This window comes from Pseudophryne corroboree, chromosome 5, assembly GCF_028390025.1.
Source record: "Pseudophryne corroboree isolate aPseCor3 chromosome 5, aPseCor3.hap2, whole genome shotgun sequence".
In the NCBI taxonomy this organism is placed as follows: Eukaryota; Metazoa; Chordata; class Amphibia; order Anura; family Myobatrachidae; genus Pseudophryne; species Pseudophryne corroboree.
The window spans coordinates 32,049,422-32,076,766 of NC_086448.1; the positions used below are offsets into that span (position 1 = coordinate 32,049,422).

Genomic DNA, 27,345 nt, shown 5'->3' on the forward strand with positions numbered 1-27,345 from the left:
TCCCCAACAGAAAAAGGCACCGACTTTTCAACCGCAGCCTTTTCGTTCCTTTAAAAATAAGAGCGCAAAGGGCTATTCATATCTGCCACGAGGCAGAGGACGAGGGAAGAGACAGCAACAGGCAGCTCCTTCCCAGGAACAGAAGCCCTCCCCGGCTTCTACAAAAGCCTCAGCATGACGCTGGGGCTTCGCAAGCGGACTTGGGGGCGGTAGGCGGTCGTCTCAAAAATTACAGCGCGCAGTGGGCTCACTCGCAGGTAAATCCCTGGATCCTGCAGATAATATCTCAGGGGTACAGGTTGAAATTAGAGACAGAGCCACCTCGCCGTTTCCTGAAGTCGGCTTTACCAACGTCCCCCTCAGAAAGGGAGACGGTTTTGGAAGCCATTCACAAGCTGTATTCTCAGCAGGTGATAGTCAAGGTACCTCTTCTACAACAAGGGAAGGGGTATTATTCCACTCTTTTTGTGGTACCGAAGCCGGATGGCTCGGTAAGGCCTATTCTAAATCTGAAGTCCTTGAACCTGTACATAAAGAAGTTCAAGTTCAAGATGGAGTCACTCAGAGCAGTGATAGCGAACCTGGAAGAAGGGGACTTTATGGTATCCTTGGACATCAAGGATGCGTATCTCCACGTTCCAATTACCCCTCACACCAGGGGTACCTCAGGTTCGTTGTACAAAACTGTCACTATCAGTTTCAGACGCTGCCGTTTGGTTTGTCCACGGCACCTCGGGTCTTTACAAAGGTAATGGCCGAGATAATATTTCTTCTTCGAAGAAAAGGCGTATTAATTATCCCATATTTGGACGATCTCCTAATAAGGACAAGGTCCAGAGAACAGCTAGAGATGGGTTTAGCACTATCTCAAGAGGTGCTAAAGCAGCACGGATGGATTCTGAATATTCCAAAATCCCAATTAATGCCGACAACTCGTCTGCTGTTCCTGGGGATGATTCTGGACACAGTTCAGAAAAAGGTTTTTCTTCCCGAAGAAAAAGCCAAGGAGTTATCTGACCTGGTCAGGAACCTCCTAAAACCAGGAAAGGTGTCTGTACATCAATGCACAAGAGTCCTGGGAAAAAATGGTAGCTTCTTACGAAGCAATCCCTTTCGGCAGATTCCATGCAAAGGGATCTGTTGGACAAATGGTCAGGGTCGCATCTTCAGATGCACCTGCGGATAACCCTGTCGCCGAGGACAAGGGTATCCCTTCTGTGGTGGTTGCAGGAGGCTCATCTATTGGAGGGCCGCAGATTCGGCATGCAGGATTGGATCCTGGTGACCACGGATGCCAGCCTGAGAGGCTGGGGAGCAGTCACACAGGGAAGAAATTTCCAGGGAGTGTGGTCGAGCCTGAAAAAGTCTCTTCACATAAGCATTCTGGAACTAAGAGCAATCTACAATGCTCTAAGCCAGGCGGAACCTCTGCTTCAAGGAAGACCGGTGTTGATCCAGTCGGACAACATCACGGCAGTCGCCCATGTAAACAGACAGGGCGGCACAAGAAACAGAATGGCAGAAGCTGCCAGGATCCTTCGCTGGGCGGAGAATCACGTGATAGCACTGTCAGCAGTATTCATCCCGGGCGTGGACAACTGGGAAGCAGACTTCCTCAGCAGACACGACCTTCACCCGGGAGAGTGGGTACTTCATCCAGAAGTTTTCCACATGCTATTAAACCGTTGGGTAAAACCAATGGTGGACATGATGGCGTCTCGCCTCAACAAGACACTGGACAGTTATTGCGCCAGGTCAAGAGATCCGCAGGCAATAGCTGTGGACGCGTTGGTAACACCTTGGGTGTACCAGTCCGTATATGTGTTTCCTCCTCTGCCTCTCATACCAAAGGTATTGAGGATTATACGGCAAAGAGGAGTAAGACTAGTGGCTCCGGATTGGCCAAGAAGGACTTGGTACCCGGAACTTCAAGAGATGGTCACGGACGATCCGTGGCCTCTACTTCTGAGAAGGGACCTGCTTCAGCAGGGTCCTTGTCTTTTTCAAGACTTACCGCGGCTGCGTTTGACGGCATGGCGTTTGAATGCCAGATCCTAAAAGGAAAAGGCATTCCAGAAGAAGTCATTCCTACCTTGATAAAGGCAAGGAAGGAAGTCACCGCGAAGCATTATCGCCGTATTTGGCGAAAATATGTTGCGTGGTGCGAGCAGCGGAGTGCTCCGATGGAGGAATTTCAACTGGGTCGTTTTCCTACATTTCCTGCAATCAGGATTGTCTATGGGTCTCAAATTGGGATCTATTAAGGTTCAAATTTCGGCCCTATCAATATTCTTCCAAAAAGAATTGGCCTCAGTCCCTGAGGTCCAGATTTTTATCAAAGGAGTACTGCATATACAGCCTCCTGTGGTGCCTAAGGTGGCACCGTGGGATCTAAATGTAGTTTTAGATTTCCTCAAATCCAATTGGTTTGAACCACTAAAGAATGTGGATTTGAAATATCTCACATGGAAAGTGACTATGTTACTGGCCCTGGCTTCGGCCGGGAGAGTATCTGAACTGGCGGCTTTGTTTTATAAAAGCCCTTATTTAATTTTCCATTCGACATAGGGCAGAGCTGCGGACGCGTCCGCATTTTCTCCCTAAGGTGGTATCAGCGTTTCACCTGAACCAGCCTATTGTAGTGCCTGCGGCTACAGACGACTTGAAGGACTCCAAGTTGTTGGACGTTGTCAGAGCCTTAAAAATATACATTTAAAGGACGGCTGGAGTCAGAAAATCTGACTCGCTGTTTATACTGTATGCACCCAACAAGTTGGGTGCACCTGCTTCTAAGCAGTCGATTGCTCGTTGGATTTGTAACAAAATTCAACTTGTACATTCTGTGGCAGGCCTGCCACAGCCTAAATCTGTTAAGGCCCATTCCGCAAGGAAGGTGGGCTCATCTTGGGCGGCTGCCCGAGGGGTCTCGGCATTACAACTCTGCCGAGCAGCTACGTGGTCAGGGGAGAACACGTTTGTAAATTTTTACAAATTTGATACCCTGGCAAAGGAGGACCTGGAGTTCTCTCATTCGGTGCTGCAGAGTCATCCGCACTCTCCCGCCCGTTTGGGAGCTTTGGTATAATCCCCATGGTCCTTTCAGGAACCCCAGCATCCACTTAGGACGATAGAGAAAATAAGAATTTACTTACCGATAATTCTATTTCTCGGAGTCCGTAGTGGATGCTGGGCGCCCATCCCAAGTGCGGATTATCTGCAATACTTGTACATAGTTATTGTTAACTAATTCGGGTTATTGTTTAGGAAGCCATCTTTCAGAGGCTCCTCTGTTATCATACTGTTAACTGGGTTTAGATCACAAGTTGTACGGTGTGATTGGTGTGGCTGGTATGAGTCTTACCCGGGATTCAAAATCCTCCCTTATTGTGTACGCTCGTCCGGGCACAGTACCTAACTGGAGTCTGGAGGAGGGTCATGGGGGGAGGAGCCAGTACACACCACCTGACCTGTAAAAGCTTTACTTTTGTGCCCTGTCTCCTGCGGAGCCGCTATTCCCCATGGTCCTTTCAGGAACCCCAGCATCCACTACGGACTCCGAGAAATAGAATTATCGGTAAGTAAATTCTTATTTTCTCACCGTTTTCAGCCTCCTGACACAGCTGAAATCTTACAGAGTCGCTGAACTTGACGACCGTATTAAAGAATTTGCAGCCAAATTATCTCTTATACCAAGCCCGCCACCTGGACCCCTTCACCTGGTAATGATGTCTTTCTCTCCGTATTTCTCAGGGAGAGAGAAGAGTGCAGGTCTTCAGGGTATGCCTGTTTAGCACATACTGGGTATTTGGGTTGTTCAGTAAAGCTGTAGATGTGTATTAGTCTGGGACATGCACACTTGTAGATGTTTCAGAGCCTCTGTTATGATATTCTGGCTTCAGACGTCCTTTGTATTGATTTTAGTTGTTTGTTTTACACACTGCAGCTCAGACCGTATCCTTGCCAATTGGGGTTTACCATCTAATCCTTTGTGGCTCTGACAGAGGGACTGGTCCTAGTCAGTAAGGAGTATTTACCTGCCCTGCTTAGACATGAACTAATCTGCTACCTGCATCCAGTCTACAACACGTCTCCTTTTGGCGGTGTTGGTAAAAAAATCTTAATAATGTACCCATTGGGCAGCTATAAAGTAGAATATTGGTTCATATCAACATCAGACACAACAGTTATCTTATCAGTAGACGGATGTAAACTCCAAAACAAGATTGGGTCTAGTTCCTTATTAATTACATCTCTTTATCTTTTCTTTCTTTTCTCTCTTTTCTTTCTTTTCTTTCTTTTCTTTCTTTTCTTTCTTTTCTTTCTTTCTCTTTCTTTCTCTTTCTTTCTCTTTCTTTCTCTTTCTTACTCTTTCTTTCTCTTTCTTTCTTTCTGTTTTTCTTTTTTTTGTTCTTTCTTTTTTCTTTTTCTTTCTCTTTCTTTTTCTTTTTTCTTTTTATCTATCTTTTTTCTTTCTTTTTCTTTTTTTCTTTTTCTTTATCTTACTTTTTCTTTTTTCTTTCTTTTTCTTTCTTTTTTCTTTTTCTTTTTCTTTCTTTTACTTTTTATCTTTCTTTCTTTTTCTTTCTCTTATCCTCATTCTCTCTCTCTCTCTGTCTCTCTTCCAGGTCTTCAGCTTGAAACCCCTTCAGATTTTTTTTCCATCACGAAAGGATCCTGACAGCCCAATAATCGATATGGATCTTCATCTTCCATTTCTCTGTTTCACTCCCAAGCAGGTGCTGCAGGTATGTGCCAGCAGGTGGGGTGTTAGGGATTGTAGGGGGCACATGGCCTTTTCCAGAGGCGCTCATGCCTAGCTTTTACTACTGCCCCAGCTCGCCACCTGTAATGAGCGCTTAGAGCAAGGGCACGGGCTCCCACGGTGATCCTGATTCCCTTCTAGGCACCAGTGCTCTCCTCTACAAGAGGTCTTGTACTTGTGGCCCATCCGGCCTCCCCCAGTGCTGACCCGTCTTGTTCATTCCGCAGATCATGGCCTGCATCCTGACCGAGCAGAGAATAGTCCTTTTCTCCTCAGACTGGGCCTTGCTCACCCTCCTGGCCGAGTGCTTAATGGTCTTCCTCCACCCCATCAAGTGGCAGCACACCTTAGTGCCCATCTTGTCTCGTCACATGCTGGACTTCATCATGGCGCCAACGACCTTCCTGATGGGCTGCCACTTGGATCACTACAAGGAAGTCTGCAAGGTTGGACATTTGGGAAACTGCAGATATATTGTGTGTGTTATGTAGGTTGGTGTCCACCTATTGTTATTGACCGTTCTCAGGGAGGTTGTATAATGTATGGTAGATAAGGGTGATATCAGTAGGTCTCCTAGGTGATGATGCTCAGGTGGTTGGGATGAAGTCCCTATATGACCAGGGGAGCTATACTCATAGGTATCAAACATCCTTTTTCTATTTTCTCTGACGTCCTAAGTGGATGCTGGGGACTCCGTCAGGACCATGGGGAATAGCGGCTCCGCAGGAGACAGGGCACAAAAGTAAAAGCTTTAGGATCAGGTGGTGTGCACTGGCTCCTCCCCCTATGACCCTCCTCCAAGCCTCAGTTAGATTTTTGTGCCCGGCCGAGAAGGGTGCAATCTAGGTGGCTCTCCTAAAGAGCTGCTTAGAGTAAAAGTTTTGTTAGGTTTTTTATTTTCAGTGAGTCCTGCTGGCAACAGGCTCACTGCATCGAGGGACTTAGGGGAGAGAAGTGAACTCACCTGCGTGCAGGATGGATTGGCTTCTTAGGCTACTGGACACCATTAGCTCCAGAGGGAGTCGGAACACAGGTCTCACCCTGGGGTTCGTCCCGGAGCCGCGCCGCCGACCCCCTTGCAGATGCCGAAAAGTGAAGAGGTCCAGAAACCGGCGGCAGAAGACTTTTCAGTCTTCATAAGGTAGCGCACAGCACTGCAGCTGTGCGCCATTGTTGTCAGCACACTTCATAGCAGCGGTCACTGAGGGTGCAGGGCGCTGGGGGGGGCGCCCTGGGCAGCAATGATAGTACCTTATTCTGGCTAAAAATACATCACATATAGCCCCTGGGGGCTATATGGATGTATTTAACCCCTGCCAGGTCTCAGAAAAACGGGAGAAGAAGCCCGACGAAAAGGGGGCGGGGCCTATTCTCCTCAGCACACAGCGCCATTTTCCCTCACAGAAATGCTGGTGGGAAGGCTCCCAGGCTCTCCCCTGCACTGCACTACAGAAACAGGGTTAAAACAGAGAGGGGGGGCACTTATTTGGCGATATGACTATATATATTAAAATGCTATAAGGGAAAAACACTTATATAAGGGTTGTCCCTGTATAATTATAGCGTTTTTGGTGTGTGCTGGCAAACTCTCCCTCTGTCTCCCCAAAGGGCTAGTGGGGTCCTGTCCTCTATCAGAGCATTCCCTGTGTGTGTGCTGTGTGTCGGTACGTGTGTGTCGACATGTATGAGGACGATGTTGGTGAGGAGGCGGAGCAATTGCCTGTAATGGTGATGTCACTCTCTAGGGAGTCGACACCGGAATGGATGGCTTATTCAAGGAATTACGTGATAATGTCAACAGAGACGGCCGGCAAACAAAATAGTACCTGTCCAGGCGTCTCAAACACCGTCAGGGGCTTTAAAACGCCCATTTACCTCAGTCGGTCGACACAGACACAGACACGGACACTGATTTCAGTGTCGACGGTGAAGAAACAAACGTATTTTCCTTAAGGGCCACACGTTACTTGTTGAGGGCAATGAAGGAGGTGTTACATATTTCTGATACTACAAGTACCACAAAAAAGGGTATTATGTGGGGTGTGAAAAAACTACCTGTAGTTTTTCCTGAATCAGATAAATTAAGTGAAGTGTGTGATGATGCGTGGGTTTCCCCCGATAGAAAATTATTGGCGGTATACCCTTTCCCGCCAGAAGTTAGGGCGCGTTGGGAAACACCCCTTAGGGTGGATAAGGCGCTCACACGCTTATCAAAACAAGTGGCGGTACCGTCTCCAGATAGGGCCGTCCTCAAGGAGCCAACTGATAGGAGGCTGGAAAATATCCTAAGAAGTATATACACACATACTGGTGTTATACTGCGACCAGCGATCGCCTCAGCCTGGATGTGCAGAGCTGGGGTGGCTTGGTCGGATTCCCTGACTAAAAATATTGATACCCTTGACAGGGCCAGTATTTTATTGACTATAGAGCATTTAAAGGATGCATTTCTATATATACGAGATGCACAGAGGGATATTTGCACTCTGGCATCAAGAGTAAGTGCGAAGTCCATATCTGCCAGAAGATGTTTATGGACACGACAGTGGTCAGGTGATGCAGATTCCAAACGGCACAAAGAAGTATTGCCGTATAAAGGGGAGGAGTTATTTGGGGTCGGTCCATCGGACCTGGTGGCCACGGCAACTGCTGGAAAATCCACCATTTTTACCCTAAGTCACATCTCTGCAGAAAAAGACACCGTCTTTTCAGCCTCAGTCCTTTCGTCCCCATAAGAGTCATATCTGCCCAGGGATAGAGGAAAGGGAAGAAGACTGCAGCAGGCAGCCCATTCCCAGGAACAGAAGCCTCCACCGCTTCTGCCAAGTTTCTCAGCATGACGCTGGGGCAGTACAGGACCCCTGGATCCTACAAGTAGGATCCCAGGGGTACAGATTGGAAAGTCGAGACGTTTCCCCCTCGCAGGTTCCTGAAGTCTGCTTTACCAACGTCTCCCTCCGACAGGGAGGCAGTATTGGAAACAATTCACAAGCTGTATTCCCAGCAGGTGATAATCAAAGTACCCCTCCTACAACAAGGAAAGGGGTATTATTCCACACTATGTTGTGGTACTGAAGCCAGAAGGCTCGGTGAGACCTATTCTAAATCTGAAATATTTGAACACTTACAAAGGTTCAAATCAAGATGGAGTCACTCAGAGCAGTGATAGCGAACCAGGAAGAAGGGGACTATAGGGTGTCCCTGGACATCAAGGATGCTTACCTCCATGTCCCAATTTGCCCTTCTCACCAAGGGTACCTCAGGTTCGTGGTACAAAACTGTCACTATCAGTTTCAGACGCTGCCGTTTGGATTGTCCACGGCACCCTGGGTCTTTACCAAGGTAATGGCCGAAATGATGATTCTTCTTCAAAGAAAAGGCGTCTTAATTATCCCTTACTTGGACGATCTCCTGATAAGGGCAAGGTCCAGAGAACAGTTGGAGGTCGGAGTAGCACTATCTCAAGTAGTTCTACGACAGCACGGGTGGATTCTAAATATTCCAAAATCGCAGCTGTCTCCGACGACACGTCTGCTGTTCCTAGTGATGATTCTGGACACAGTCCAGAAAAAGGTGTTTCTCCCGGAGGAGAAAGCCAGGGAGTTATCCGAGCTAGTCAGGAACCTCCTAAAACCAGGAAAAGTGTCAGTGCATCATTGCACAAGGGTCCTGGGAAAAATGGTGGCTTCTTACGAAGCGATTCCATTCGGCAGATTTCACGCAAGAACTTTTCAGTGGGATCTGCTGGAAAAATGGTCCGGATCGCATCTTCAGATGCATCAGCGGATAACCCTGTCTCCAAGGACAAGGGTGTCTCTTCTGTGGTGGCTGCAGAGTGCTCATCTACTAAAGGGCCACAGATTCGGCATTCAGGACTGGGTCCTGGTGACCACGGATGCCAGCCTGAAAGGCTGGGGAGCAGTCACACAAGGAAAAAATTTCCAGGGAGTGTGATCAAGTCTGGAGACTTCTCTCCACATAAATATACTGGAGCTAAGAGCAATTTACAATGCTCTAAGCTTAGCAAGACCTCTGCTTCAAGGTCAGCCGGTATTGATCCAGTGGGACAACATCACGGCAGTCGCCCACGTAAACAGACAGGGCGGCACAAGAAGCAGGAGGGCAATGGCAGAAACTGCAAGGATTCTTCGCTGGGCGGAAAATCATGTGATAGCACTGTCAGCAGTGTTCATTCCGGGAGTGGACAACTGGGAAGCAGACTTCCTCAGCACGACCTCCACCCGGGAGAGTGGGGACTTCATCGGGAAGTCTTCCACATGATTGTGAACCGTTGGGAAAGACCAAAGGTGGACATGATGGCGTCCCGCCTGAACAAAAAACTGGACAGGTATTGCGCCAGGTCAAGAGACCCTCAGGCAATAGCTGTGGACGTTCTGGTAACACCGTGGGTGTACCAGTCGGTGTATGTGTTCCCTCCTCTGCTTCTCATACCTAAGGTACTGAGAATTATAAGACGTAGAGGAGTAAGAACTATACTCGTGGCTCCGGATTGGCCAAGAAGGACTTGGTACCCGGAACTTCAAGAGATGCTCACAGAGGACTCATGGCCTCTGCCGCTAAGAAGGGACTTGCTTCAGCAAGTACCATGTCTGTTCCAAGACTTACCGCGGCTGCGTTTGACGGCATGGCGGTTGAACGCCGGATCCTAGGGGAAAAAGGCATTCCGGAAGAGGTCATTCCTACCCTGGTCAAAGCCAGGAAGGAGGTGACCGCACAACATTATAACCACATGTGGCGAAAATATGTTGCGTGGTGTGAGGCCAGGAAGGCCCCACGAAGAAATTTCAACTCGGTCGATTCCTGCATTTCCTGCAAACAGGAGTGTCTATGGGCCTCAAATTGGGGTCCATTAAGGTTCAAATTTCGACCCTGTCGATTTTCTTCCAGAAAGAATTGGCTTCAGTTCCTGAAGTCCAGAAGTTTGTCAAGGGAGTACTGCATATACAACCCCCTTTTGTGCCTCCAGTGGCACTGTGGGATCTCAACGTAGTTCTGGGATTCCTCAAATCACATTGGTTTAAACCGCTCAAATCTGTGGATTTGAAATATCTCACATGGAAAGTGACCATGATGTTGGCCCTGGCCTCGGCCAGGCGAGTGTCAGAATTGGCGGCTTTGTCTCACAAAAGCCCATATCTGATTGTCCATTCGGACAGGGCAGAGCTGCGGACTCGTCCCCAGTTTCTCCCTAAGGTGGTGTCAGCGTTTCACCTGAACCAGCTAATTGTGGTACCTGCGGCTACTAGGGACTTGGAGGACTCCAAGTTGCTAGATGTTGTCAGGGCCCTGAAAATATAGGTTTCCAGGACGGCTGGAGTCAGGAAAACTGACTTGCTGTTATCCTGTATGCACCCAACAAACTGGGTGCTCTTGCTTCTAAGCAGACGATTTCTAGTTGGATGTGTAGTACAATTCAGCTTGCACATTCTGTGGCAGGCCTGCCACAGCCAAAATATGTAAATGCCCATTCCACAAGGAAGGTGGGCTCATCTTGGGCGGCTGCCCGAGGGGTCTCGGCTTTACAACTTTGCCGAGCTGCTACTTGGTCAGGGGCACACCCTGGCTGAGGAGGACCTGGAGTTCTCTCACTCGGTGCTGCAGAGTCATCCGCACTCTCCCGCCCGTTTGGGAGCTTTGGTATAATCCCCATGGTCCTGACGGAGTCCCCAGCATCCACTTAGGACGTCAGAGAAAATAAGAATTTACTTACCGATAATTCTATTTCTCGTAGTCCGTAGTGGATGCTGGGCGCCCATCCCAAGTGCGGATTGTCTGCAATACTTGTACATAGTTATTGTTACAAAAATCGGGTTATTATTGTTGTGAGCCATCTTTTCAGAGGCTCCGCTGTTATCATGCTGTTAACTGGGTTCAGATCACAGGTTGTACAGTGTGATTGGTGTGGCTGGTATGAGTCTTACCCGGGATTCAAAATCCTTCCTTATTGTGTACGCTCGTCCGGGCACAGTATCCTAACTGAGGCTTGGAGGAGGGTCATAGGGGGAGGAGCCAGTGCACACCACCTGATCCTAAAGCTTTTACTTTTGTGCCCTGTCTCCTGCGGAGCCGCTATTCCCCATGGTCCTGACGGAGTCCCCAGCATCCACTACGGACTACGAGAAATAGAATTATCGGTAAGTAAATTCTTATTTTTTGTTTCCTATTTATATATATATATTTGAGGTAATAGGTCGTTGCACTCTAGGGGGAGATATATTAAGTCTCGGGGAGTGATCAATTGGAGAGGTCGCCATAACAACCAATCCGCTTGTAGCTGTTGTTTCGTAGACAGTGCTAGATAAACGTCATAATCTGGTTACTTTTGGCTAGTTCTCCACTTTATCTCTCTTCAAGACTTGATATTAGAGCTGATTGGCTGGTGCGTTTATCACCTTGCACTTATCACTGGTTTATCACTTCCTTATGCCTTCTCCAGGTTAATACATCTGCCCCAATGTTTATTCTGCTTTTACGTTGTCAAGCTTAGGTTGGAGGCGGCGTGACCTCTCCCCTCTGGCCTTTTGCTCTTGCAGTCTCCGCCCATATGTGAATGCATGGTCTGGGGCAAGCACAGTCAGCGACTGCTTTCTATGGTGCAGATATCTGCGGATCTGGCAGCATTTCCATCTGTGTCTCCTATAATAGGGCGTGACTCAGAGATGGGGGTAATGCAGCCGCTCTCTCTGTAACACCTTCATTCGTGCTGCACCGTGCGATGGAGTGTTCGCGCGCTGGGACGCCCACTTTCAGGCTCCGTGGTCTGTGCGATGGCGATTATACACACTCCAACATCAGTCGCACAATCAACATTTGCTGTAGTCTAGGGTCTGCTCTAGCTGCAGTCCTCACTTTCAACTAAACATGGCTTCTGCGGCCTCCCCCTCCGCTGTCTCCTGTCACCCTCTCTGCCTCCGCTGTCTCCTGTCACCCTCTCTGCCTCCGCTGTCTCCTGTCACCCTCTCTGCCTCCGCTGTCTCCTGTCACCCTCTCTGCCTCCGCTGTCTCCTGTCACCCTCTCTGCCTCCGCTGTCTCCTGTCACCCTCTCTGCCTCCGCTGTCTCCTGTCACCCTCTCTGCCTCCGCTGTCTCCTGTCACCCTCTCTGCCTCCGCTGTCTCCTGTCACCCTCTCTGCCTCCTCCCTCTCCGCTGTCACTCTCTCTGCCTCCTCCCTCTCCGCTGTCACCCTCTCTGCCTCCTCCCTCTCCGCTGTCTCCTGTCACCCTCTCTGCCTCCTCCCTCTCCGCTGTCTCCTGTCACCCTCTCTGCCTCCTCCCTCTCCGCTGTCTCCTGTCACCCTCTCTGCCTCCTCCCTCTCCGCTGTCTCCTGTCACCCTCTCTGCCTCCGCTGTCTCCTGTCACCCTCTCTGCCTCCGCTGTCTCCTGTCACCCTCTCTGCCTCCGCTGTCTCCTGTCACCCTCTCTGCCTCCGCTGTCTCCTGTCACCCTCTCTGCCTCCGCTGTCTCCTGTCACCCTCTCTGTCACCCTCTCTGCCTCCGCTGTCTCCTGTCACCCTCTCTGCCTCCGCTGTCTCCTGTCACCCTCTCTGCCTCCGCTGTCTCCTGTCACCCTCTCTGCCTCCGCTGTCTCCTGTCACCCTCTCTGCCTCCGCTGTCTCCTGTCACCCTCTCTGCCTCCGCTGTCTCCTGTCACCCTCTCTGCCTCCTCCCTCTCCGCTGTCTCCTGTCACCCTCTCTGCCTCCTCCCTCTCCGCTGTCTCCTGTCACCCTCTCTGCCTCCTCCCTCTCCGCCTCCTCCCTCTCCGCTGTCTCCTGTCACCCTTTCCGCCTCCTCCCTCTCCACTGTCACCCTCTCTGCCTCCTCCCTCTCCGCTGTCTCCTGTCACCCTCTCTGCCTCCTCCCTCTCCGCTGTCTCCTGTCACCCTCTCTGCCTCCTCCCTCTCCGCTGTCTCCTGTCACCCTCTCTGCCTCCTCCCTCTCCGCTGTCTCCTGTCACCCTCTCTGCCTCCTCCCTCTCCGCTGTCTCCTGTCACCCTCTCTGCCTCCTCCCTCTCCGCTGTCTCCTGTCACCCTCTCTGCCTCCTCCCTCTCCGCTGTCACCCTCTCTGCCTCCTCCCTCTCCGCTGTCTCCTGTCACCCTCTCTGCCTCCTCCCTCTCCACTGTCACCCTCTCTGCCTCCTCCCTCTCCACTGTCACCCTCTCTGCCTCCTCCCTCTCCGCTGTCTCCTGTCACCCTTTCCGCCTCCTCCCTCTCCGCTGTCTCCTGTCACCCTCTCTGCCTCCGCTGTCTCCTGTCACCCTCTCTGCCTCCGCTGTCTCCTGTCACCCTCTCTGCCTCCGCTGTCTCCTGTCACCCTCTCTGCCTCCGCTGTCTCCTGTCACCCTCTCTGCCTCCGCTGTCTCCTGTCACCCTCTCTGCCTCCTCCCTCTCCGCTGTCTCCTGTCACCCTCTCTGCCTCCTCCCTCTCCGCTGTCTCCTGTCACCCTCTCTGCCTCCTCCCTCTCCGCTGTCTCCTGTCACCCTCTCTGCCTCCTCCCTCTCCGCTGTCTCCTGTCACCCTCTCTGCCTCCGCTGTCTCCTGTCACCCTCTCTGCCTCCGCTGTCTCCTGTCACCCTCTCTGCCTCCGCTGTCTCCTGTCACCCTCTCTGCCTCCGCTGTCTCCTGTCACCCTCTCTGCCTCCGCTGTCTCCTGTCACCCTCTCTGCCTCCGCTGTCTCCTGTCACCCTCTCTGCCTCCTCCCTCTCCGCTGTCTCCTGTCACCCTCTCTGCCTCCTCCCTCTCCGCTGTCTCCTGTCACCCTCTCTGCCTCCTCCCTCTCCGCTGTCTCCTGTCACCCTCTCTGCCTCCTCCCTATCCGCTGTCTCCTGTCACCCTCTCTGCCTCCTCCCTCTCCGCCTCCTCCCTCTCCGCTGTCTCCTGTCACCCTTTCCGCCTCCTCCCTCTCCGCTGTCTCCTGTCACCCTCTCTGCCTCCGCTGTCTCCTGTCACCCTCTCTGCCTCCGCTGTCTCCTGTCACCCTCTCTGCCTCCGCTGTCTCCTGTCACCCTCTCTGCCTCCGCTGTCTCCTGTCACCCTCTCTGCCTCCTCCCTCTCCGCTGTCTCCTGTCACCCTCTCTGCCTCCTCCCTCTCCGCTGTCTCCTGTCACCCTCTCTGCCTCCGCTGTCTCCTGTCACCCTCTCTGCCTCCGCTGTCTCCTGTCACCCTCTCTGCCTCCGCTGTCTCCTGTCACCCTCTCTGCCTCCTCCCTCTCTGCTGTCTCCTGTCACCCTCTCTGCCTCCGCTGTCTCCTGTCACCCTCTCTGCCTCCGCTGTCTCCTGTCACCCTCTCTGCCTCCGCTGTCTCCTGTCACCCTCTCTGCCTCCTCCCTCTCCGCTGTCTCCTGTCACCCTCTCTGCCTCCTCCCTCTCCGCTGTCTCCTGTCACCCTCTCTGCCTCCTCCCTCTCCGCTGTCTCCTGTCACCCTCTCTGCCTCCTCCCTCTCCGCTGTCTCCTGTCACCCTCTCTGCCTCCTCCCTCTCCGCCTCCTCCCTCTCCGCTGTCTCCTGTCACCCTTTCCGCCTCCTCCCTCTCCGCTGTCTCCTGTCACCCTCTCTGCCTCCGCTGTCTCCTGTCACCCTCTCTGCCTCCGCTGTCTCCTGTCACCCTCTCTGCCTCCGCTGTCTCCTGTCACCCTCTCTGCCTCCGCTGTCTCCTGTCACCCTCTCTGCCTCCTCCCTCTCCGCTGTCTCCTGTCACCCTCTCTGCCTCCTCCCTCTCCGCTGTCTCCTGTCACCCTCTCTGCCTCCTCCCTCTCCGCTGTCTCCTGTCACCCTCTCTGCCTCCTCCCTCTCCGCTGTCTCCTGTCACCCTCTCTGCCTCCTCCCTCTCCGCTGTCTCCTGTCACCCTCTCTGCCTCCTCCCTCTCCGCCTCCTCCCTCTCCGCTGTCTCCTGTCACCCTTTCCGCCTCCTCCCTCTCCGCTGTCTCCTGTCACCCTCTCTGCCTCCGCTGTCTCCTGTCACCCTCTCTGCCTCCGCTGTCTCCTGTCACCCTCTCTGCCTCCGCTGTCTCCTGTCACCCTCTCTGCCTCCGCTGTCTCCTGTCACCCTCTCTGCCTCCTCCCTCTCCGCTGTCTCCTGTCACCCTCTCTACCTCCTCCCTCTCCGCTGTCTCCTGTCACCCTCTCTGCCTCCTCCCTCTCCGCTGTCTCCTGTCACCCTCTCTGCCTCCTCCCTCTCCGCTGTCTCCTGTCACCCTCTCTGCCTCCTCCCTCTCCGCTGTCTCCTGTCACCCTCTCTGCCTCCGCTGTCTCCTGTCACCCTCTCTGCCTCCGCTGTCTCCTGTCACCCTCTCTGCCTCCGCTGTCTCCTGTCACCCTCTCTGCCTCCGCTGTCTCCTGTCACCCTCTCTGCCTCCTCCCTCTCTGCTGTCTCATGTCACCCTCTCTGCCTCCGCTGTCTCCTGTCACCCTCTCTGCCTCCGCTGTCTCCTGTCACCCTCTCTGCCTCCGCTGTCTCCTGTCACCCTCTCTGCCTCCGCTGTCTCCTGTCACCCTCTCTGCCTCCGCTGTCTCCTGTCACCCTCTCTGCCTCCGCTGTCTCCTGTCACCCTCTCTGCCTCCGCTGTCTCCTGTCACCCTCTCTGCCTCCGCTGTCTCCTGTCACCCTCTCTGCCTCCGCTGTCTCCTGTCACCCTCTCTGCCTCCGCTGTCTCCTGTCACCCTCTCTGCCTCCGCTGTCTCCTGTCACCCTCTCTGCCTCCGCTGTCTCCTGTCACCCTCTCTGCCTCCTCCCTCTCCGCCTCCTCCCTCTCCGCTGTCTCCTGTCACCCTCTCTGCCTCCTCCCTCTCCACTGTCTCCTGTCACCCTCTCTGCCTCCGCTGTCTCCTGTCACCCTCTCTGCCTCCGCTGTCTCCTGTCACCCACTCTGCCTCCGCTGTCTCCTGTCACCCTCTCTGCCTCCTCCCTCTCCGCTGTCTCCTGTCACCCTCTCTGCCTCCTCCCTCTCCGCTGTCTCCTGTCACCCTCTCTGCCTCCTCCCTCTCCGCTGTCACCTGTCACCCTCTCTGCCTCCTCCCTCTCCGCTGTCTCCTGTCACCCTCTCTGCCTCCTCCCTCTCCGCTGTCTCCTGTCACCCTCTCTGCCTCCTCCCTCTCCGCCTCCTCCCTCTCCGCTGTCTCCTGTTACCCTTTCCGCAGCCTCTCCGCTGTCTCCTGTCACCCTCTCTGCCTACTCCCTCTCCGCTGTCTCCTGTCACCCTCTCTGCCTCCTCCCTCTCCGCTGTCTCCTGTCACCCTCTCTGCCTCCTCCCTCTCCGCTGTCACCCTCTCTGCCTCCTCCCTCTCCACTGTCACCCTCTCTGCCTCCTCCCTCTCCACTGTCACCCTCTCTGCCTCCTCCCTCTCCACTGTCACCCTCTCTGCCTCCTCCCTCTCCGCTGTCTCCTGTCACGCTCTCTGCCTCCTCCCTCTCCGCTGTCTCCTGTCACTCTCTCTGCCTCCGCTGTTTCCTGTCACCCTCTCTGCCTCCGCTGTCCCCTGTCACCCTCTCTGCCTCCGCTGTCTCCTGTCACCCTCTCTGCCTCCGCTGTCTCCTGTCACCCTCTCTGCCTCCGCTGTCTCCTGTCACCCTCTCTGCCTCCGCTGTCTCCTGTCACCCTCTCTGCCTCCGCTGTCTCCTGTCACCCTCTCTGCCTCCGCTGTCTCCTGTCACCCTCTCTGCCTCCGCTGTCTCCTGTCACCCTCTCTGCCTCCGCTGTCTCCTGTCACCCTCTCTGCCTCTGCTGTCTCCTGTCACCCTCTCTGCCTCCGCTGTCTCCTGTCACCCTCTCTGCCTCCGCTGTCTCCTGTCACCCTCTCTGCCTCCGCTGTCTCCTGTCACCCTCTCTGCCTCCGCTGTCTCCTGTCACCCTCTCTGCCTCCGCTGTCTCCTGTCACCCTCTCTGCCTCCGCTGTCTCCTGTCACCCTCTCTGCCTCCGCTGTCTCCTGTCACCCTCTCTGCCTCCGCTGTCTCCTGTCACCCTCTCTGCCTCCGCTGTCTCCTGTCACCCTCTCTGCCTCCGCTGTCTCCTGTCACCCTCTCTGCCTCCGCTGTCTCCTGTCACCCTCTCTGCCTCCGCTGTCTCCTGTCACCCTCTCTGTCTCCTGTCACCCTCTCTGCCTCCGCTGTCTCCTGTCACCCTCTCTGCCTCCGCTGTCTCCTGTCACCCTCTCTGTCACCCTCTCTGCCTCCGCTGTCTCCTGTCACCCTCTCTGCCTCCGCTGTCTCCTGTCACCCTCTCTGCCTCCGCTGTCTCCTGTCACCCTCTCTGCCTCCGCTGTCTCCTGTCACCCTCTCTGCCTCCGCTGTCTCCTGTCACCCTCTCTGCCTCCTCCCTCTCCGCTGTCTCCTGTCACCCTCTCTGCCTCCTCCCTCTCCGCTGTCTCCTGTCACCCTCTCTGCCTCCTCCCTCTCCGCCTCCTCCCTCTCCGCTGTCTCCTGTCACCCTTTCCGCCTCCTCCCTCTCCACTGTCACCCTCTCTGCCTCCTCCCTCTCCGCTGTCTCCTGTCACCCTCTCTGCCTCCTCCCTCTCCGCTGTCTCCTGTCACCCTCTCTGCCTCCTCCCTCTCCGCTGTCTCCTGTCACCCTCTCTGCCTCCTCCCTCTCCGCTGTCTCCTGTCACCCTCTCTGCCTCCTCCCTCTCCGCTGTCTCCTGTCACCCTCTCTGCCTCCTCCCTCTCCGCTGTCTCCTGTCACCCTCTCTGCCTCCTCCCTCTCCGCTGTCACCCTCTCTGCCTCCTCCCTCTCCGCTGTCTCCTGTCACCCTCTCTGCCTCCTCCCTCTCCACTGTCACCCTCTCTGCCTCCTCCCTCTCCACTGTCACCCTCTCTGCCTCCTCCCTCTCCGCTGTCTCCTGTCACCCTTTCCGCCTCCTCCCTCTCCGCTGTCTCCTGTCACCCTCTCTGCCTCCTCCCTCTCCGCTGTCTCCTGTCACCCTCTCTGCCTCCGCTGTCTCCTGTCACCCTCTCTGCCTCCGCTGTCTCCTGTCACCCTCTCTGCCTCCGCTGTCTCCTGTCACCCTCTCTGCCTCCGCTGTCTCCTGTCACCCTCTCTGCCTCCGCTGTCTCCTGTCACCCTCTCTGCCTCCTCCCTCTCCGCTGTCTCCTGTCACCCTCTCTGCCTCCTCCCTCTCCGCTGTCTCCTGTCACCCTCTCTGCCTCCTCCCTCTCCGCTGTCTCCTGTCACCCTCTCTGCCTCCGCTGTCTCCTGTCACCCTCTCTGCCTCCGCTGTCTCCTGTCACCCTCTCTGCCTCTGCTGTCTCCTGTCACCCTCTCTGCCTCCGCTGTCTCCTGTCACCCTCTCTGCCTCCGCTGTCTCCTGTCACCCTCTCTGCCTCCGCTGTCTCCTGTCACCCTCTCTGCCTCCGCTGTCTCCTGTCACCCTCTCTGCCTCCTCCCTCTCCGCTGTCTCCTGTCACCCTCTCTGCCTCCTCCCTCTCCGCTGTCTCCTGTCACCCTCTCTGCCTCCTCCCTCTCCGCTGTCTCCTGTCACCCTCTCTGCCTCCTCCCTATCCGCTGTCTCCTGTCACCCTCTCTGCCTCCTCCCTCTCCGCCTCCTCCCTCTCCGCTGTCTCCTGTCACCCTTTCCGCCTCCTCCCTCTCCGCTGTCTCCTGTCACCCTCTCTGCCTCCGCTGTCTCCTGTCACCCTCTCTGCCTCCGCTGTCTCCTGTCACCCTCTCTGCCTCCGCTGTCTCCTGTCACCCTCTCTGCCTCCGCTGTCTCCTGTCACCCTCTCTGCCTCCGCTGTCTCCTGTCACCCTCTCTGCCTCCGCTGTCTCCTGTCACCCTCTCTGCCTCCGCTGTCTCCTGTCACCCTCTCTGCCTCCTCCCTCTCCGCTGTCTCCTGTCACCCTCTCTGCCTCCGCTGTCTCCTGTCACCCTCTCTGCCTCCGCTGTCTCCTGTCACCCTCTCTGCCTCCGCTGTCTCCTGTCACCCTCTCTGCCTCCTCCCTCTCTGCTGTCTCCTGTCACCCTCTCTGCCTCCGCTGTCTCCTGTCACCCTCTCTGCCTCCGCTGTCTCCTGTCACCCTCTCTGCCTCCTCCCTCTCCGCTGTCTCCTGTCACCCTCTCTGCCTCCTCCCTCTCCGCTGTCTCCTGTCACCCTCTCTGCCTCCTCCCTCTCCGCTGTCTCCTGTCACCCTCTCTGCCTCCTCCCTCTCCGCTGTCTCCTGTCACCCTCTCTGCCTCCTCCCTCTCCGCCTCCTCCCTCTCCGCTGTCTCCTGTCACCCTTTCCGCCTCCTCCCTCTCCGCTGTCTCCTGTCACCCTCTCTGCCTCCGCTGTCTCCTGTCACCCTCTCTGCCTCCGCTGTCTCCTGTCACCCTCTCTGCCTCCGCTGTCTCCTGTCACCCTCTCTGCCTCCGCTGTCTCCTGTCACCCTCTCTGCCTCCTCCCTCTCCGCTGTCTCCTGTCACCCTCTCTGCCTCCTCCCTCTCCGCTGTCTCCTGTCACCCTCTCTGCCTCCTCCCTCTCCGCTGTCTCCTGTCACCCTCTCTGCCTCCTCCCTCTCCGCTGTCTCCTGTCACCCTCTCTGCCTCCTCCCTCTCCGCTGTCTCCTGTCACCCTCTCTGCCTCCTCCCTCTCCGCCTCCTCCCTCTCCGCTGTCTCCTGTCACCCTTTCCGCCTCCTCCCTCTCCGCTGTCTCCTGTCACCCTCTCTGCCTCCGCTGTCTCCTGTCACCCTCTCTGCCTCCGCTGTCTCCTGTCACCCTCTCTGCCTCCGCTGTCTCCTGTCACCCTCTCTGCCTCCGCTGTCTCCTGTCACCCTCTCTGCCTCCTCCCTCTCCGCTGTCTCCTGTCACCCTCTCTACCTCCTCCCTCTCCGCTGTCTCCTGTCACCCTCTCTGCCTCCTCCCTCTCCGCTGTCTCCTGTCACCCTCTCTGCCTCCTCCCTCTCCGCTGTCTCCTGTCACCCTCTCTGCCTCCACTGTCTCCTGTCACCCTCTCTGCCTCCGCTGTCTCCTGTCACCCTCTCTGCCTCCGCTGTCTCCTGTCACCCTCTCTGCCTCCGCTGTCTCCTGTCACCCTCTCTGCCTCCGCTGTCTCCTGTCACCCTCTCTGCCTCCTCCCTCTCTGCTGTCTCATGTCACCCTCTCTGCCTCCGCTGTCTCCTGTCACCCTCTCTGCCTCCGCTGTCTCCTGTCACCCTCTCTGCCTCCGCTGTCTCCTGTCACCCTCTCTGCCTCCGCTGTCTCCTGTCACCCTCTCTGCCTCCGCTGTCTCCTGTCACCCTCTCTGCCTCCGCTGTCTCCTGTCACCCTCTCTGCCTCCGCTGTCTCCTGTCACCCTCTCTGCCTCCGCTGTCTCCTGTCACCCTCTCTGCCTCCGCTGTCTCCTGTCACCCTCTCTGCCTCCGCTGTCTCCTGTCACCCTCTCTGCCTCCGCTGTCTCCTGTCACCCTCTCTGCCTCCGCTGTCTCCTGTCACCCTCTCTGCCTCCGCTGTCTCCTGTCACCCTCTCTGCCTCCGCTGTCTCCTGTCACCCTCTCTGCCTCCGCTGTCTCCTGTCACCCTCTCTGCCTCCTCCCTCTCTGCTGTCTCCTGTCACCCTCTCATTCCTCCCTCTCCACTGTCTCCTGTCACCCTCTCTGCCTCCGCTGTCTCCTGTCACCCTCTCTGCCTCCGCTGTCTCCTGTCACCCTCTCTGCCTCCGCTGTCTCCTGTCACCCACTCTGCCTCCGCTGTCTCCTGTCACCCTCTCTGCCTCCTCCCTCTCCGCTGTCTCCTGTCACCCTCTCTGCCTCCTCCCTCTCCGCTGTCTCCTGTCACCCTCTCTGCCTCCTCCCTCTCCGCTGTCACCTGTCACCCTCTCTGCCTCCTCCCTCTCCGCTGTCTCCTGTCACCCTCTCTGCCTCCTCCCTCTCCGCTGTCTCCTGTCACCCTCTCTGCCTCCTCCCTCTCCGCCTCCTCCCTCTCCGCTGTCTCCTGTTACCCTTTCCGCAGCCTCTCCGCTGTCTCCTGTCACCCTCTCTGCCTACTCCCTCTCCGCTGTCTCCTGTCACCCTCTCTGCCTCCTCCCTCTCCGCTGTCTCCTGTCACCCTCTCTGCCTCCTCCCTCTCCGCTGTCACCCTCTCTGCCTCCTCCCTCTCCACTGTCACCCTCTCTGCCTCCTCCCTCTCCACTGTCACCCTCTCTGCCTCCTCCCTCTCCGCTGTCTCCTGTCACGCTCTCTGCCTCCTCCCTCTCCGCTGTCTCCTGTCACTCTCTCTGCCTCCGCTGTTTCCTGTCACCCTCTCTGCCTCCGCTGTCTCCTGTCACCCTCTCTGCCTCCGCTGTCTCCTGTCACCCACTCTGCCTCCGCTGTCTCCTGTCACCCTCTCTGCCTCCTCCCTCTCCGCTGTCTCCTGTCACCCTCTCTGCCTCCTCCCTCTCCGCTGTCTCCTGTCACCCTCTCTGCCTCCTCCCTCTCCGCTGTCACCTGTCACCCTCTCTGCCTCCTCCCTCTCCGCTGTCTCCTGTCACCCTCTCTGCCTCCTCCCTCTCCGCTGTCTCCTGTCACCCTCTCTGCCTCCTCCCTCTCCGCCTCCTCCCTCTCCGCTGTCTCCTGTTACCCTTTCCGCAGCCTCTCCGCTGTCTCCTGTCACCCTCTCTGCCTACTCCCTCTCCGCTGTCTCCTGTCACCCTCTCTGCCTCCTCCCTCTCCGCTGTCTCCTGTCACCCTCTCTGCCTCCTCCCTCTCCGCTGTCACCCTCTCTGCCTCCTCCCTCTCCACTGTCACCCTCTCTGCCTCCTCCCTCTCCACTGTCACCCTCTCTGCCTCCTCCCTCTCCGCTGTCTCCTGTCACGCTCTCTGCCTCCTCCCTCTCCGCTGTCTCCTGTCACTCTCTCTGCCTCCGCTGTTTCCTGTCACCCTCTCTGCCTCCGCTGTCCCCTGTCACCCTCTCTGCCTCCGCTGTCTCCTGTCACCCTCTCTGCCTCCGCTGTCTCCTGTCACCCTCTCTGCCTCCGCTGTCTCCTGTCACCCTCTCTGCCTCCGCTGTCTCCTGTCACCCTCTCTGCCTCCGCTGTCTCCTGTCACCCTCTCTGCCTCCGCTGTCTCCTGTCACCCTCTCTGCCTCCGCTGTCTCCTGTCACCCTCTCTGCCTCCGCTGTCTCCTGTCACCCTCTCTGCCTCTGCTGTCTCCTGTCACCCTCTCTGCCTCTGCTTTCTCCTGTCACCCTCTCTGCCTCCGCTGTCTCCTGTCACCCTCTCTGCCTCCGCTGTCTCCTGTCACCCTCTCTGCCTCCGCTGTCTCCTGTCACCCTCTCTGCCTCCGCTGTCTCCTGTCACCCTCTCTGCCTCCGCTGTCTCCTGTCACCCTCTCTGCCTCCGCTGTCTCCTGTCACCCTCTCTGCCTCCGCTGTCTCCTGTCACCCTCTCTGCCTCCGCTGTCTCCTGTCACCCTCTCTGCCTCCGCTGTCTCCTGTCACCCTCTCTGCCTCCGCTGTCTCCTGTCACCCTCTCTGCCTCCGCTGTCTCCTGTCACCCTCTCTGCCTCCGCTGTCTCCTGTCACCCTCTCTGCCTCCGCTGTCTCCTGTCACCCTCTCTGCCTCCGCTGTCTCCTGTCACCCTCTCTGCCTCCGCTGTCTCCTGTCACCCTCTCTGCCTACTCCCTCTCCGCCTCCTCCCTCTCCGCTGTCTCCTGTCACCCTTTCCGCCTCCTCCCTCTCCGCTGTCTCCTGTCACCCTCTCTGCCTCCTCCCTCTCCACTGTCTCCTGTCACCCTCTCTGCCTCCGCTGTCTCCTGTCACCCTCTCTGCCTCCGCTGTCTCCTGTCACCCTCTCTGCCTCCGCTGTCTCCTGTCACCCTCTCTGCCTCCGCTGTCTCCTGTCACCCTCTCTGCCTCCGCTGTCTCCTGTCATCCTCTCTGCCTCCGCTGTCTCCTGTCACCCTCTCTGCCTCCGCTGTCTCCTGTCACCCTCTCTGCCTCCTCCCTCTCCGCTGTCTCCTGTCACCCTCTCGGCCTCCTCCCTCTCCTCTGTCTCCTGTCACCCTCTCGGCCTCCTCCCTCTCCTCTGTCTCCTGTCACCCTCTCGGCCTCCGCTGTCTCCTGTCACCCTCTCTGCCTCCTCCCTCTCCGCTGTCTCCTGTCACCCTCTCGGCCTCCTCCCTCTCCTCTGTCTCCTGTCACCCTCTCTGCCTCCGCTGTCTCCTGTCACCCTCTCTGCCTCCTCCCTCTCCGCTGTCTCCTGTCACCCTCTCTGCCTCCGCTGTCTCCTGTCACCCTCTCTGCCTCCGCTGTCTCCTGTCACCCTCTCTGTCTCCGCTGTCTCCTGTCACCCTCTCTGCCTCCGCTGTCTCCTGTCACCCTCTCTGCCTCCGCTGTCTCCTGTCACCCTCTCTGCCTCCGCTGTCTCCTGTCACCCTCTCTGCCTCCGCTGTCTCCTGTCACCCTCTCTGCCTCCGCTGTCTCCTGTCACCCTCTCTGCCTCCGCTGTCTCCTGTCACCCTCTCTGCCTCCGCTGTCTCCTGTCACCCTCTCTGCCTCCGCTGTCTCCTGTCACCCTCTCTGCCTCCGCTGTCTCCTGTCACCCTCTCTGCCTACTCCCTCTCCGCTGTCTCCTGTCACCCTCTCTGCCTACTCCCTCTCCGCCTCCTCCCTCTCCGCTGTCTCCTGTCACCCTTTCCGCCTCCTCCCTCTCCGCTGTCTCCTGTCACCCTCTCTGCCTCCTCCCTCTCCACTGTCTCCTGTCACCCTCTCTGCCTCCGCTGTCTCCTGTCACCCTCTTTGCCTCCGCTGTCTCCTGTCACCCTCTCTGCCTCCGCTGTCTCCTGTCACCCTCTCTGCCTCCGCTGTCTCCTGTCACCCTCTCTGCCTCCGCTGTCTCCTGTCACCCTCTCTGCCTCCGCTGTCTCCTGTCACCCTCTCTGCCTCCGCTGTCTCCTGTCACCCTCTCTGCCTCCGCTGTCTCCTGTCACCCTCTCTGCCTCCGCTGTCTCCTGTCACCCTCTCTGCCTCCGCTGTCTCCTGTCACCCTCTCTGCCTCCGCTGTCTCCTGTCACCCTCTCTGCCTCCGCTGTCTCCTGTCACCCTCTCTGCCTCCTCCCTCTCCGCTGTCTCCTGTCACCCTCTCTGCCTCCTCCCTCTCCACTGTCTCCTGTCACCCTCTCGGCCTCCTCCCTCTCCTCTGTCTCCTGTCACCCTCTCTGCCTCCGCTGTCTCCTGTCACCCTCTCTGCCTCCTCCCTCTCCGCTGTCTCCTGTCACCCTCTCTGCCTCCTCCCTCTCCGCTGTCTCCTGTCACCCTCTCTGCCTCCTCCCTCTCCGCTGTCTCCTGTCACCCTCTCTGCCTCCTCCCTCTCCGCTGTCTCCTGTCACCCTCTCTGCCTCCTCCCTCTCCGCTGTCTCCTGTCACCCTCTCCGCCTCCTCCCTCTCCGCTGTCTCCTGTCACCCTCTCCGCCTCCTCCCTCTCCGCTGTCTCCTGTCACCCTCTCCGCCTCCTCCCTCTCCGCTGTCTCCTGTCACCCTTTCCGCCTCCTCCCTCTCCGCTGTCTCCTGTCACCCTTTCCGCCTCCTCCCTCTCCGCTGTCTCCTGTCACCCTCTCTGCCTCCTCCCTCTCCGCTGTCTCCTGTCACCCTCTCTGCCTCCGCTGTCTCCTGTCACCCTCTCTGCCTCCTCCCTCTCCGCTGTCTCCTGTCACCCTCTCCGCCTCCTCCCTCTCCGCTGTCTCCTGTCACCCTCTCCGCCTCCTCCCTCTCCGCTGTCTCCTGTCACCCTCTCCGCCTCCTCCCTCTCCGCTGTCTCCTGTCACCCTCTCCGCCTCCTCCCTCTCCGCTGTCTCCTGTCACCCTCTCCGCCTCCTCCCTCTCCGCTGTCTCCTGTCACCCTCTCCGCCTCCTCCCTCTCCGCTGTCTCCTGTCACCCTCTCCGCCTCCTCCCTCTCCGCTGTCTCCTGTCACCCTCTCCGCCTCCTCCCTCTCCGCTGTCTCCTGTCACCCTCTCCGCCTCCTCCCTCTCCGCTGTCTCCTGTCACCCTCTCCGCCTCCTCCCTCTCCGCTGTCTCCTGTCACCCTCTCCGCCTCCTCCCTCTCCGCTGTCTCCTGTCACCCTTTCCGCCTCCTCCCTCTCCGCTGTCTCCTGTCACCCTCTCTGCCTCCTCCCTCTCCACTGTCTCCTGTCACCCTCTCTGCCTCCGCTGTCTCCTGTCACCCTCTCTGCCTCCTCCCTCTCCGCTGTCTCCTGTCACCCTCTCCGCCTCCTCCCTCTCCGCTGTCTCCTGTCACCCTCTCTGCCTCCTCCCTCTCCGCTGTCTCCTGTCACCCTCTCCGCCTCCTCCCTCTCCGCTGTCTCCTGTCACCCTCTCCGCCTCCTCTCTCTCCGCTGTCTCCTGTCACCCTCTCCGCCTCCTCCCTCTCCGCTGTCTCCTGTCACCCTCTCCGCCTCCTCCCTCTCCGCTGTCTCCTGTCACCCTCTCCGCCTCCTCCCTCTCCGCTGTCTCCTGTCACCCTTTCCGCCTCCTCCCTCTCCGCTGTCTCCTGTCACCCTTTCCGCCTCCTCCCTCTCCGCTGTCTCCTGTAACCCTCTCTGCCTCCTCCCTCTCCACTGTCTCCTGTCACCCTCTCTGCCTCCGCTGTCTCCTGTCACCCTCTCTGCCTCCTCCCTCTCCGCTGTCTCCTGTCACCCTCTCCGCCTCCTCCCTCTCCGCTGTCTCCTGTCACCCTCTCCGCCTCCTCCCTCTCCGCTGTCTCCTGTCACCCTCTCCGCCTCCTCCCTCTCCGCTGTCTCCTGTCACCCTCTCTGCCTCCGCTGTCTCCTGTCACCCTCTCTGCCTCCGCTGTCTCCTGTCACCCTCTCTGCCTCCTCCCTCTCCGCTGTCTCCTGTCACCCTCTCTGCCTCCTCCCTCTCCGCTGTCTCCTGTCACCCTCTCTGCCTCCTCCCTCTCCGCTGTCTCCTGTCACCCTCTCCGCCTCCTCCCTCTCCGCTGTCTCCTGTCACCCTCTCTGCCTCCGCTGTCTCCTGTCACCCTCTCTGCCTCCGCTGTCTCCTGTCACCCTCTCTGCCTCCGCTGTCTCCTGTCACCCTCTCTGCCTCCTCCCTCTCCGCTGTCTCCTGTCACCCTCTCCGCCTCCTCCCTCTCCGCTGTCTCCTGTCACCCTCTCCGCCTCCTCCCTCTCCGCTGTCTCCTGTCACCCTCTCTGCCTCCGCTGTCTCCTGTCACCCTCTCTGCCTCCGCTGTCTCCTGTCACCCTCTCTGCCTCCGCTGTCTCCTGTCACCCTCTCTGCCTCCGCTGTCTCCTGTCACCCTCTCTGCCTCCGCTGTCTCCTGTCACCCTCTCTGCCTCCGCTGTCTCCTGTCACCCTCTCTGCCTCCTCCCTCTCCGCTGTCTCCTGTCACCCTCTCTGCCTCCTCCCTCTCCGCTGTCTCCTGTCACCCTCTCTGCCTCCTCCCTCTCCGCTGTCTCCTGTCACCCTCTCTGCCTCCTCCCTCTCCGCTGTCTCCTGTCACCCTCTCCGCCTCCTCCCTCTCCGCTGTCTCCTGTCACCCTCTCCGCCTCCGCTGTCTCCTGTCACCCTCTCTGCCTCCGCTGTCTCCTGTCACCCTCTCTGCCTCCGCTGTCTCCTGTCACCCTCTCTGCCACCTCCCTCTCCGCTGTCTCCTGTCACCCTCTCTGCCTCCTCCCTCTCCGCTGTCTCCTGTCACCCTCTCTGCCTCCTCCCTCTCCGCTATCTCCTGTCACCCTCTCTGCCTCCTCCCTCTCTCCGCTATCTCTTGTCACCCTCTCTGCCTCCTGCCTCTCTGCTGTCTCCTGTCACCCTCTCTGCCTACTCCCTCTCCGCTGTCTCCTGTCACCCTCTCTGCCTCCTCCCTCTCCGCTGTCTCCTGTCACCCTCTCTGCCTCCTCCCTCTCTGCTGTCTCCTGTCACCCTCTCTGCCTCCTCTCTCTCTGCTGTCTCCTGCCACTCTCTCCGCTGTCTCCTATCACCCTCTCTGCTGTCTCCTGTCACCCTATACACTTCCCCCCTCTCTGCTGTCTCCTGTCACAGCTCACAACACGCATGTCTCTTGCTACAAATAATGTATTCTTTTCAGTATTGTTATACTTTGAGCTTACTCACGTTTCTTTCTGCAGCGGAGTACACTGGTATTCCACAGGGATGACATCGGGGTGTAGAGTTGGATCTTGATCCGAGGCACCAACAGGCTAAACCTTTGACTATTCCCAAGATGCACTGCACCGCCTACTCTATAGCCCCGCCTCCAGGCACTGGAGCTCAGTTTGTAAGTTGGTGCCTGCAGTGCAGGCAGCTAACAGGTGGGTCTGCGCTAGGCAGCCCTGAAAAGAGCTTTTTAAGAAGAAAGAAGACTCCATCACCTCCATCAGCGGCGCTGTATACTCCCGCGCCCTGGTTGCCTGGTACTTACAGCGGAGGCGCTCCGGTCTCATCAGGCACACATCACCGATGCTGCTCTCCTGGATCGCGTGGCCGCACTTCAGGGAGGAGGTAAGAGGGCCCCCCAGGTGATCCGGTCGCGGTCCCAGGAGTCAGACTGCGCCGCTGGCGTGGACACTGTGGTCGTGCAGGGACCCCACTATATCCACCAGGGCAAGGGGCACAGATCGGATTTACGGAAATCCATTCAGTACAGGCTCCA

At 57.4% G+C, this 27,345-nt stretch overlaps 1 protein-coding gene across 1 annotated transcript in view; it reads left to right on the forward strand.

Annotated features, from left to right (window-relative positions):
• DENND3 (DENN domain containing 3) overlaps positions 1-27,345 on the forward strand; it is a 141,706-nt gene that overhangs the window by 69,874 nt on the left and 44,487 nt on the right. The window contains exons 5-7 of the mRNA XM_063921193.1: positions 3,608-3,719; positions 4,626-4,745; positions 4,990-5,208. Of these exons, the coding sequence (XP_063777263.1) occupies positions 3,608-3,719; positions 4,626-4,745; positions 4,990-5,208 (451 nt within the window). The remainder of the gene's footprint in view (positions 1-3,607; positions 3,720-4,625; positions 4,746-4,989; positions 5,209-27,345) is intronic.